This window comes from Condylura cristata, unplaced genomic scaffold (genome assembly GCF_000260355.1).
Source record: "Condylura cristata isolate star-nosed mole 26May11 unplaced genomic scaffold, ConCri1.0 scaffold00048, whole genome shotgun sequence".
NCBI lineage: Eukaryota > Metazoa > Chordata > Mammalia > Eulipotyphla > Talpidae > Condylura > Condylura cristata.
Window position 1 is genome coordinate 2,439,009 of NW_004567149.1, and position 12,126 is coordinate 2,451,134.

A 12,126-nucleotide genomic window follows, 5' to 3' on the forward strand; every position below is an offset into this window, starting at 1 on the left:
TTTGAATTTGAAGTCAGGTTTTCAACACACTAAGGACAGCTACTTAAGAATTCCCATCTTCATATTCCACCAATTGATTCCTCCCTATTTTTTCTCTCATTCTAATATTTTATCAGTTTGCACCTCTCAATTCCTTCCAGAAAGGACATGTTGTATGTTGTATAGTTTTAGAGATGACTAATTGCCATCACTGATACCACATCCAGATCTCAACTCCTCCTAGGGTTGCATTGTCTGAAAAAGTATTTCTGAACCCCTTTTGAGCATTTGGAGTGTAACAGATTCTGTTGAGGAAAAGATTTGTATTCAATGTAATATATTTTATTTAAAAGCCTTTATTCAATTATTGCATATTTTAGGTATTTTTGAACAACATGGGTTGTGAACTGTTTTGTCCCAACTTCTGTGCCTGAAAGAAAGGAAGGCGGGAGGCAGAGGAAAGGCTGAGCAAGCAGTTTATTGCTCCTGGACAGCAGCTGAGACAGAGCCCCTAGAGTGGGCTCTGCAGCTACTGCCAGCCCAATAGAGGGGAAGGGTCTCTTATGTAGATTCTAAACTCAAATTCCAAAAGGGTGACTATTGCTATGTCCCTTGATGTAAGGCCCAGTTTGTTAGCACCTTCATCTAGTCCCATCCCAGAGGCAAGGTCTTGTTAATTGGATGCAAGACCCAGTTTATTACCACCTTGTCACCTTGGATGCAAGGCCTAATTTCTTACTGCCCTTTTCTAGTCCCTCAGTAAATCTCCGCACTTGGTCACTCCCAACATTAACAATTTGGGATGTGTCAATTTGGAATTTTCTTTGCCAATGAACATATTTCACATACAAATTAGTATCGGAATAAAACATGTACCCAACTTGGAAGATAGAGGCTGATTAGGGAATCCAAAATATTGTGTTCGTGTCTTTATTGACATGTTGAAGTAATTCAGGTATTTTAGCTAAATTGTACATTAGTAAAATAACCGCACCTTCCCACCACCCTTTAGTTGTGCCACTACAAATAACTACCTACATGGGTTTCATTTCCTATAGGTAGCTCCCTAATGTTTTCTTCCTTTCACATCTCTTGGTTTATGAAAGTTGCTGTGGTTTGGAATAAGGCAGAATTTCAAGTATTATGTCTAGGCACCCTAGTCATTCTCTCCGGTGACCAACTAGAAACATTGTTAATAACCTGAATTGAAAAAAGTTACATCAGGTAGCTTAGGGAATTAAACAATTACTCAAAGCAATCAAGGATGAATACCATTAAATTTCACCCATTTACTCTTTCAAGTATGTTCAATTACACTGGCGTCTAGATGAAGACTGAGGAAATTGAGACTATCAAGGGGTTATGCCATGATGTTTCATAGAAATTTACATACCAAATTCTGCTTTTCTCTAGGAAGGATTCAATGTGAGAAAAATTACATGAGCCTTGGAACTAAGGAAGACAAACGGGGATCGTAAAACCAAGAAACCCGAGAAGGTGAACTTACTCCTGCGTAATAGGAAACATTTGTACGGCATTAGAAGTGCAGTTTGGGGAAGAGTCTGAAGTTGGCCCCGGTAAGTAACAAGGCGGATCTAGTTCACACTCAGGTCCGCTATGCAAATAAGGGTTTCATTTTGTTCAATTCTGATTGGTGAAAATTTTGCTAACGGTGATTGGTCGAATTTCCTGGGCGGTCCTTGTCCTGTTAGGCTGCCTTTATTGCTCTAAGATGGCTATGTCTGCGCATGCTCATGTATTAGATGCTCCTTGGCCTTTGTCCCAAATTCCAATTGCCTCTTACTCTGGTTTAATCCCATCCTGGCCTGGTGCAATTTTCCTTATGTTTATGTTACTTGTTAATGTGTAATAACATAAAAGTTTAAATGCCACAAAGATTGCAGGAAAGTGTAGTTTTTGACCATCTCATTTTTTGCTGTATATGTAACATATCAAACAGTGCGGATACTTGTGATGCCAACATGTTGGGTTCAGAGAGTGGGGCACTTGGTTTCATTCTGGGTAGGTTTCACCAGAGCCCTCCCATCACTGGTGAGTTCCCAAGCAAGTTTCTCCATGATACTGAGGCAATATTCAAAAGAGCAGGTTTATTTTAAAAGGCAAGAGAAGAACAAAGGACATTTGCATAGACACGATTGGGCAATAAGAGCTAACTTCAAAGGGACAGGTTTGCTGAGAGAGGCCTGCATATTTGCAGGCCTGCAGCCTTGAGGAGAGCCTCCTCTGTTGTGGGAGATCAGCAAAGAAAAGCCCCAGCAGGGTACAGGTCTGGTCAAGCAGGAGGCTGCTGCTCTGCTGAGGGAGAGTTGGGAAAAGGAGCACCTGAAGAGGCACACATGGGCAGAAGGACTACTGACCAGTGTTACTGAGGGAGAGTTGGGAAAAGGAGCACCTGAAGAGGCACACATGGGCAGAAGGACTACTGACCAGTGTTACTGTGGAGATTGCTGTGATATACTTTTCTCTTTGGGAGGGGCTCATTCCTTCATGGAGTGTCTTATTGTTGACTTTGAATGAACTATAATTTCCCAGGGCCAGTTTTGTACAATGGCCCTCAACCTGTATACCTTCACTTTCATGTCTTTTCCTGACACTCACTACAACAGTCTGATACCTGTTTGGGTCTTGTGCTTTGTGATCTAGACATTGGCACCTAAGGACCTTTGTGACCTGGGTTAATTGCTATGTTAATCCCGCTAGCCCCCACCTCCAGGTTCTGGTATTAAGTGAGCCAGGTTTCTGATCTCGTGGTGGCTTCTTTCCAGTTTTTCTTTCCTTATCCTCCATCTCTTATATATCTTTATAGTGAGGTAGGAGAGTTTTGTTGAATGAAGCAGTAATAACATCAAAGATTTATAACTTCTTGGCCACCAGTTCATTTTGTTTTAATCTAATTTATCATCACTAAAATTTCTTTTGTTACTCATAAATATTCTAATACTTTATTTGAACCTCACTTAGCCTCTTTCCTTTTACTTCGCTTATTGATATGTTAAGCTATTTAGTACATATTGTCTGTATTTCCTAAATCATGGTTTTACCCTTATGAAACAGAAAGGTAAATATATGTCATGTTCCTGAGTAGATTGTGTTCCATCCAGCTGGAGTCCCCAAGCCCTTCCATATAAGAAATATATCACAACCTCTCAAATTCCAGAACGATGCACCCTCTGCTGTACCTGGAACCTGGATGAGGAGCAGCGCTAGATGGTGATTTTGATATAGATCACCGAGATGCTGAAAAAAAAAAAAAAAAAAACTTAGTTCCACATTATAGGAAAAGTGTCAGTCCCAGTACTTTTCCATCCCCTGTCTATAAAATATCCTAACCTATGACCAGGGCACGACTTTGCTGGCCCTTTCTGAGGACCAACAAACCTCACCTAGGACCTTTTTCCTCTTTCCAAAAAATCTGGTTGTTTTGAGAATCAGCCTGCGCTTGCTCTGTTGCTTTCTTTACATTTTGTATTTGCAACTCATCTAACAGATTGAAGTAAGCATTCTAGGAGAAGTGATGGTGATCCTTTCCCCTTCTTTAGGCCTAGGAAATCATTGGTAAGCACAATACAAAAAGGTGGAAATGTAAACAACCAAATGACATCTGTCACTCAAGCCTAGAAATTCGAACTCTAAATCATGAGAATAGTCTTTGTATGGACTTTTACTCTTGATGGGGACTGAGGGGCTTAACAGGATAGGCACCCTCCAAAGAACTGACTCCTGGAATGGTGAGAATGCTAGCATTTTATATGTGGCTAAGGAGTGTGAGGGAACTCAGGGCTTTACATTTCCAATGGGGGGATTGCTGGACAGTCTATGAGACAGGAGTCAGGAGTTAGACTATCTCAGAAGGTGTTTCCTCTGCAGTCAGCAGATTTTCGTTTAGATGCCACTGCCATTATTACAGGGGGACACAGAGAAACTTAGCAAGCATGTGACACAGTTTTCTAAGTTCCTAAGATGCAGATGAAGTCAGTTAACAGTATAAGAAGGGAATAGAGGTTGAAATTCAGTGTTAGCAGTTGGACCTAAATTTTTAGTTTAGTGGTTTATTATTATTATTATTATATGAAGGAGGGAATGTGGCAACAGAAAGAGTAACCAGGAAAGCAAGTTTTTTTTTGTTGTTTTTTAATCAGGCATGGACTCATTGATAACAAGGGAAGAACTCTGGTGACTGAAGCTTTGAAACCTGTTAAGAAATATGCAGTTGTTCAATTATGGTACAATATTGGACTGTAATTTCACTGGTACATCAAAGCCTGGTTTAAGAAACCTGCCTCTGTACTTAATACTTATTTTGAGGGATTTACTTTTGTTTGGCTACTTGTTAGGGTCCAGTATTTGTGAATTTACATGTTAAGTTGTAAGGTATTAATGATTTTATAACTCTTTTCCATTACAAATTATGTTTAGTTGAGTTAGGTTTATTAGAATTCTGTTTTAGTTGGACAGATAAGCTAAAGGTTATATAACTGTGCTCTAAATATGCTATTTTATTTCAGTCTTCCTTTTTTAACAAGGGAAACAAATTTTCCCTTTATCATTCTGGGTTCACAGCTGGGACCCCTGTAACAAAAGAAGTTTGCAAGACAAAATAAGCGTTTAATATGTAATTTCAATTTACAAGGAAGAGAAGTAGGAAGGAGTAATGTAGAGGTAGTTAGAACTACAGCTTATCTGCCATTGTCAAGAGAGCAACAAGACACAGGAAAGCCTTCAGGGTGGCAAAAAGTGGGAAGGTTAAGTGTATGTATGCAAGTATAAACAAACGGACTAAGTTTTGTAGAATCCTGATACCACTCTGGACCGAGCCATCAGTGGTCTCTAGCATAAAATTGATAGAGATTAGGGAGGGGAACAAAAGCAAGCTTTCCTGTCATTGGTGCTTAATTTCTTTCAGTCTGAAGTAACTTTTATATCCAAGTGGTGTATTTTGAAATGAGTGTGACCTACCCATATTGGAAACCACATGAGATGTCCCTAGACTTTGATGCCATTGACTATAACTGTAGTCCTTAGAAGCCCTTTCACTCTGTACTTTCTATTGTCCTGAAATCAAGACTGTCTCAGGTAAAATTTGAAAAGCCCGCTGAGGTGGGCCAGTTAGCTTTCCCGATTGTTCTTTTATTCATAATTTCACTTTAACAGCAAATACACAACTTATGTACATTTGGGTTTAAGTACCAGTCCACCAACAAAGCACGACACTGAAACCATAAAAATACAGCTCCAATTTGTTCTTCACTGTTTTACACCTGTTTGTGTGTGCGCATAACTAGACTTGCACAGAAGTGCATAAGTCTCCTGAGATTTCCTAAGATTGTGAGGAAAACGAGTACATACTTAAAACCACCTTACGCCAAATCCACTAATTTTTGTTTTATAAACGTTACTCTTCGATAGGAGACTCAAAACTGTCAGCTACACCAGCCGTGCCACGAGTATTTCAGCACTTCTAGAGAAAAAGTGGGTGGCTCTTAAAAGAGCCTTTGATTTCCGGAAGGGACTTTTTTTTTAAGTTTGCAGTTTTACTTGCCCTTGGCCTTGTGATGGCTCTCGGTCTTCTTGGGCAGCAGCACGGCCTGGATGTTGGGCAGGACGCCGCCCTGCGCGATGGTCACGCGGCCCAGCAGCTTGTTGAGCTCCTCGTCGTTGCGGATGGCCAGCTGCAGGTGGCGCGGGATGATGCGCGTCTTCTTGTTGTCGCGGGCCGCGTTGCCCGCCAGCTCCAGGATCTCGGCCGTCAGGTACTCCAGCACGGCCGCCAGGTACACCGGGGCACCCGCGCCCACCCGCTCCGAGTAGTTGCCCTTGCGGAGCAGGCGGTGGACTCGGCCCACGGGAAACTGCAGCCCGGCCCGGGAGGAGCGAGTCTTGGCCTTGGCGCGAGCCTTGCCGCCCTGCTTGCCGCGTCCAGACATGGTATTACCAAAACACAAGCAGTTAGGAAAAAATCAAAAAAGAAATGGTCGAGAAGGAGCAGTAAGATGCCAGTTATAGTGCTGGGGGGACGTGTAAAACAAGAGGTGGGATTGGTTGAAATCATCTTTTGACTCGCCAACCAATCAGAAACGAGACGTGATGCAATGCAATTTACATATCACCGTCACAAATGTATTATCAAATCAGGACTGCATATACTCACATACCTCATTTGCATACATGGCCTATAAAAGGCGACTCTGTAAACGTAGAAGTACAGTTTTGAAAGTCGCTTTTGTTGCTGGTCGCCTTTGTTGTTTATTTTCGGTATGCCTGAGCCGGCCAAGTCCGCGCCCGCCCCGAAGAAGGGCTCCAAGAAGGCGGTGACCAAGGCGCAGAAGAAGGACGGCAAGAAGCGCAAGCGCAGCCGCAAGGAGAGCTACTCGGTGTACGTGTACAAGGTGCTGAAGCAGGTGCACCCCGACACGGGCATCTCGTCCAAGGCCATGGGCATCATGAACTCGTTCGTCAACGACATCTTCGAGCGCATCGCGGGCGAGGCGTCGCGCCTGGCGCACTACAACAAGCGCTCGACCATCACGTCGCGGGAGATCCAGACGGCCGTGCGCCTGCTGCTGCCCGGCGAGCTGGCCAAGCACGCCGTGTCCGAGGGCACCAAGGCCGTCACCAAGTACACCAGCTCCAAGTGAGCCGGTTCCTTGATTTAATAGATAACCCAAAGGCTCTTTTCAGAGCCACTTCCCTTGTCAGCTGAAGAGTTTTGTAACAATTACTGTGGAAGTACTGTGCTATGTTTTATCTTACAGGGAGCAGGACAGTACTATGCTTACTGGGTTTATTTCTTGGCTCATTTTAATGTCAATTGCTTTGCAGTGGTCTTCACCCACAGAAGCAGTTGTACCACCAGCTTTTCTTTGATCCCACTGCTAGAACTTATACTTTAAACCATTTCCAAAACTGCATGTAGAAGTATGTCTGTGTCACTGTTTGGCATCCCATTCTTGGCTAGTTATACTAGGTGGTGGGGATGTTGGAGAACACACAGGTCTGTAGGACACCTACTCTAACAAGACTCCTTTGTGCCGATTGGGGACTAAAGTGGAAGGTGGGTTAGGATAAAAGAAATGTAGTCTATGGTGATAGGTGTGGTATAGTGTGTGTAGATGCACCGCCTAAAGTGTTCCGATACCTACACATGTGGTTTTTAAATTCTTCCTAGAAACCTTTGGATAAATGTTTTTTAAATTCTAGAAATCTTTGCACAGACAGTACCAAAGACCTTGGTTGAAATCTTGAGTTCTACCAAGTAAAAAAATTTGCTTCTCAAATTCTGTTTCTTAACAAAATGTGAATGTTAAAATCAGCTCAGTTTTGACACATCTGTGAAGAAGCAAGAATTGCAATTAAAAATATTTTTGAGGTATTTACAATTCATGAAGTGATGCCACTATGAACTATATTGCCCCTCAATCTTTTTTTTTTTTATTCATACAGAACTGGGGTACAGGCCAGAGATGTGGAGGGTGAGAGGATTCACCAGAGACAGAATGGGGAGCAGAACAGGCAGATCGACGAAGTACATTGCTGAGGGGAGCAGCAGGCAGGTCAGAAGAGGTCTGCCGAGCCATGTGGGTCACCTGGAGCAGGCAGGGATCAAACTCATGAGGGAGGTGGCTTTAGCCTCTTACTGCAGTGCTTTAACCCGCTGCACCACCAGGCAGTATTGCCCCTCAATCTTATATTCACACATAATGGATGCAAACTTCTTGAAATAGAATTATTATCAAAGCAATAATATACAGCAGTAAGTCTAGTCCTTGAAATTATTTTCTGCTGTTAAAATCAGATAGACACCGGCCCTCCCTGGTGGCGCAGCCGGTTAAAGCACAGCACCAAGAAGCTTCAGCTGCTTCCGCATGAGTTCGATCCCCGCCTGCCCCGGAGGTGACCACAGGGCGCGGGAGACCTCTCCTGACCTGCCGGCTGCTGGCAGACCTCTCCTGACCCGCCTGCTGCTCCCCTCAGCAGTGTGCTTCGTAGATCTGCCTGTTCTGCTCCCCACTCTGTCCCCGGTGAATTCTCTCACCCTCCGCATCTCTGGCCTGTACCCCAGTTCTGTATGAGTAAATAAATAAATCTTAAAAAAAATCAGATAGACACCTATTATTTTCCAAAGTTTTATTTATGCATACAGAACTGGGTACAAGCCAGAGATGCGGGGATGGTGAGTGTCTTCACTAGAAACAGAGTGGGGAGCAGAACAGGCAGATGACCAAGTACACTGCTGAGGGGAGCAGTAGGCAGGTCAGAGGAGTCTGCCATTCCTTGTGGGTCACCTCTGGGGCAGGGATCGAACTTGCATTGAAATGGCTGCAGCTACTTTGCAGTGCTCATCCTAACCTGTTGCGCCACCATGGAGGGTTGACCCAAAGTTTTTTTTTTTAGATAAATTGCTATGATTAAAATTAGATTAATTTCAAATTTCAAATGCCATGAGGCCAGAATTATGAAGAATTATGTGTAATCTTTGTAGTTTTTACAATTTTAAAATGTATATAGCTATAATCAGGACATTATTATCACAAACTTAGTGGTTTAAAACAAGTTATAATCTTATATATTGTAGAATCTCAGTGAGGTCCTCCCTAGTGGTTTAGGCATAATTCTCAGCTGTATCACTGCTATTGCCTGAGTTGTACTGCAGGCCCTGGGCCTGACCCAGGTGTGGCACAGCAGACTTCCACTCCCCTGAGTAGTGTATTTCAGTAAATCTGCCTGTTCTACTCCCCAGTAGATGTCTGGGGAATCCTCACACTGCCCACCACCCCTCACACCTCTGGCCTACACCCCAGTTCTTCCATGTGGAAAAAAAACCAAAAACAACCCTCAGTGACGTGAAATCAAAGTAGTGAGTTTGTTTCCTTGCCTTTTTCAGCTACTAGAGACCCATATCTCTGGCTCCTGGTCCTTTTCCTTCACTTTCAAAGCCAGCAATCTCCAGTTAAATCCCTCAGAGGCTGTGTCCTTGTCTTGTTTCTGTGTTCTCATGCTCTCATGAATTGTAAAGTTCCCATGTGTTCACGCCACTGGATTTGCTCATCTAATTCAAGATAGTCTCCCTATTTTAAAATCAAGTGACTGTCAACTTTAGTAACATTTACAAACTTAACTGCTCTTGTCATATAAGCAAACATTCCCAGTGACTTAAGGTGGACATAAGGTGGCATTACACTGCCTAGCACAGTAGGGCACAGTATTTTTAGAACATGAAAAACTATGCTTTTTCTCTTGGAAGGGAAAAAGCATATGCACACACTTGCACATTGTTTCAAGGAGCTCATGTACTACCCTGAAAAAGTTATGACCTTGCTTAGATATGTAATTCTGAGAGTACAGAAATAAAGCTATTTATAGCAACACATATATTCCTATATATAATTATCTGGAATCTTTAGGTTTCATTCTATTACATCTTCATGATAATTTTGTTCTCTATATATTTTGTTTAAATATTTTTGAATGTTGTATTATGTATGTGTGCTTGCATGCATTTAAATATTGCATAGGGTCTGAGAGTTGATCAAGAATATTACACAAGAACATTGAAAACAATATTCACAGCTGTTTTGAGATCCCAAATGTTTTGTATCTTTAACCATGATTCCACATGGGATGCCATTCATGGCATTGTATAACCTCAGTTGGGTTAATTATATGAAGAAAAGTATAAAACTTCAGTATACTTGCATGAGTACAGAAAATAGGGCACTGGTGGTGATGTAGTAGACTGATATATATATATTTGAAAGATGTTTTTGCAACTAGGAAATGATTTTTAAATGAAATACTTGAAAGTCAACCTGACTGGAGAGGAACATAATTTTAAAGAGGAAGCAACATAGCTTAAGGGTGTTTCTTGGACTTCCAGTATCACATACCACTTTATTTTGCCAGTAATTGCTTTGATTTGATATATATTCCTATATATAACTACCTGATATCTTTAGCCTTCTCTTTTACATCTTCATACTTTTGTTCTCTATATATCTTGTTTAAATACTTTTATATGTTGTCTGTGTGTTTGCATGCATGTAAGTCATTTGATAAGCCTTGTTAAATTATTAAAATTAAATGACTCCATTTTGGTGTCAGTGTGAGTGAAACCTGGTCACTATTCTGGCCAATTTTGTAGCCAAATGGGCAGAAGCAAGACAGCCAACGTACAGTCAAGCCATGATGAGGTTAGCTAAGCATTTTGCTTTCAACCAGTAAAAAGCACTGCATTTTATGCTGTTAGTTCTAACCCACCTCAACTAAAGTCCACATAATAAAGAAGCTCGTTTGGCACTACAACTCTTAAAAGAAAAAGTAAGTGGCTCTTAAAAGAGCCTTTGGGGTTAGGTTGTGAAGCCGCTGACTTGGCGAGTTTACTTGGAGCTGGTGTACTTGGTGACGGCCTTGGTGCCCTCGGACACGGCGTGCTTGGCCAGCTCGCCGGGCAGCAGCAGGCGCACGGCCGTCTGGATCTCCCGCGACGTGATGGTCGAGCGCTTGTTGTAGTGCGCCAGGCGCGACGCCTCGCCCGCGATGCGCTCGAAGATGTCGTTGACGAACGAGTTCATGATGCCCATGGCCTTGGACGAGATGCCCGTGTCGGGGTGCACCTGCTTCAGCACCTTGTACACGTACACCGAGTAGCTCTCCTTGCGGCTGCGCTTGCGCTTCTTGCCGTCCTTCTTCTGCGCCTTGGTCACCGCCTTCTTGGAGCCCTTCTTCGGGGCGGGCGCGGACTTGGCTGGCTCAGGCATTTTGAGCACAAAACAAGCGCTTCAGGTCCAAAAGAAACGGTATGAGACCTTTTACTGCGTCCACATATTTGTAGGGTTCTTATGCAAACTAGATGTTAAAATTCTTGGACTTTCATTGGATGAAGTGTCTCACGCAGAAAGATTTTATGCAAATTGTGTGACTCCAATTCTGCTTTGTAATTGGCTATTATCTTAAAGATTGTATTGACCAATCAAACAGCGCTATTTACAATGCTGTTAGCGAGTATAATTACTTCCCACTTACAAGCGTTTTCCTCGCTAACTTTTGTTGAGAAGCTAACATGTCTGGACGCGGCAAGCAGGGCGGCAAGGCGCGCGCCAAGGCCAAGACCCGCTCTTCCCGGGCCGGGCTGCAGTTCCCCGTGGGCCGAGTCCACCGCCTGCTGCGCAAGGGCAACTACGCCGAGCGGGTCGGGGCGGGCGCGCCGGTGTACCTGGCGGCCGTGCTGGAGTACCTGACGGCCGAGATCCTGGAGCTGGCGGGCAACGCGGCCCGCGACAACAAGAAGACGCGCATCATCCCGCGCCACCTGCAGCTGGCCATCCGCAACGACGAGGAGCTCAACAAGCTGCTGGGCCGCGTGACCATCGCGCAGGGCGGCGTCCTGCCCAACATCCAGGCGGTGCTGCTGCCCAAGAAGACCGAGAGCCACCACAAGGCCAAGGGCAAATAAACAGGGAATTGGAGAATCTTCCTGGTGTTACCCAAAGGCTCTTTTCAGAGCCACCCACGCACTCATGAAAAGGGCTGACATTTTAGTTACTTAACCTAATTGTGCAGGAGAAAGTGAAATTTCCCCCCATTTAAAAAGCTTGTGTAAAAAACCTATGCTATTACAAGTGTCTGGACATTTTAATAAATAATAGGAAGATTCCAGACTTGTTTTACCAGAGAGTTAATGCAAATGTTGGCTTGGCCACTGGAGGTGGAAATGAAGGGTCCCATCGGTCAAAGTACCCCTCTAATATTTGTTGAAAGTAGTTATTTTGCATCCCAGTGTGACAATCAAAAATTCAGTCTACTTGTGTCCTAACTTCGTAGCTAGGCTTACAATATCACATTCCTTGTAATTAAGTGTTTGAGACAGACAAAGCTGATTTCAGCAGATACCTTGCTGAACATAGTAATTTTTTTAAATACCATTTTCAAGGGTTGGTATTGTTTAAACTTGTTTTCACACAAATTCATTTGGGGTTGCAATATGTAGTGTACTGGAATGCTTTTATCTGAGGATTTAGTTACTGCACAGTAAATATGTGGAAATGTAGTTAAAGCAAGCTGGGAATTCAGATAATGGTCATGGTTACTGTAGGAGGGTGTCTTGAAAAATTAAAAACCTCTCGGTTTATC

The 12,126-nt window shown here is 43.2% G+C and overlaps 4 protein-coding genes across 4 annotated transcripts; 2 read left to right on the plus strand and 2 right to left on the minus strand.

Moving 5' to 3' along the window:
- Positions 1-2,113: 2,113 nt before the first annotated feature.
- LOC101619886 (histone H2A type 1-H-like) lies at positions 2,114-6,001 on the minus strand. The gene is made up of 2 exons (XM_004694858.2): positions 5,540-6,001; positions 2,114-3,237 (listed from the first exon to the last, which is right to left on the minus strand). The coding sequence occupies exons 1-2, from the start codon at positions 5,922-5,924 to the stop codon at positions 3,227-3,229; spliced, it is 396 nt and encodes a 131-aa protein (XP_004694915.2). The 5' UTR covers positions 5,925-6,001; the 3' UTR covers positions 2,114-3,226.
- A 253-nt stretch (positions 6,002-6,254) lies between these two features.
- On the plus strand, positions 6,255-6,638 carry LOC101619649 (histone H2B type 1). The gene has a single exon (XM_004694857.1). The coding sequence runs from the start codon at positions 6,255-6,257 to the stop codon at positions 6,633-6,635; it is 381 nt and encodes a 126-aa protein (XP_004694914.1). The 3' UTR covers positions 6,636-6,638.
- Positions 6,639-10,324: 3,686 nt separating this feature from the next.
- On the minus strand, positions 10,325-10,754 carry LOC101620359 (histone H2B type 1). Its single transcript, XM_004694860.1, has one exon. The coding sequence runs from the start codon at positions 10,752-10,754 to the stop codon at positions 10,374-10,376; it is 381 nt and encodes a 126-aa protein (XP_004694917.1). The 3' UTR covers positions 10,325-10,373.
- A 293-nt stretch (positions 10,755-11,047) lies between these two features.
- Positions 11,048-11,498, plus strand: LOC101620120 (histone H2A type 1-E). Its single transcript, XM_004694859.1, has one exon. It carries the CDS (start codon positions 11,057-11,059, stop codon positions 11,447-11,449), a length of 393 nt encoding a protein of 130 aa, XP_004694916.1. The 5' UTR covers positions 11,048-11,056; the 3' UTR covers positions 11,450-11,498.
- The last annotated feature ends 628 nt before the right edge of the window (positions 11,499-12,126 follow it).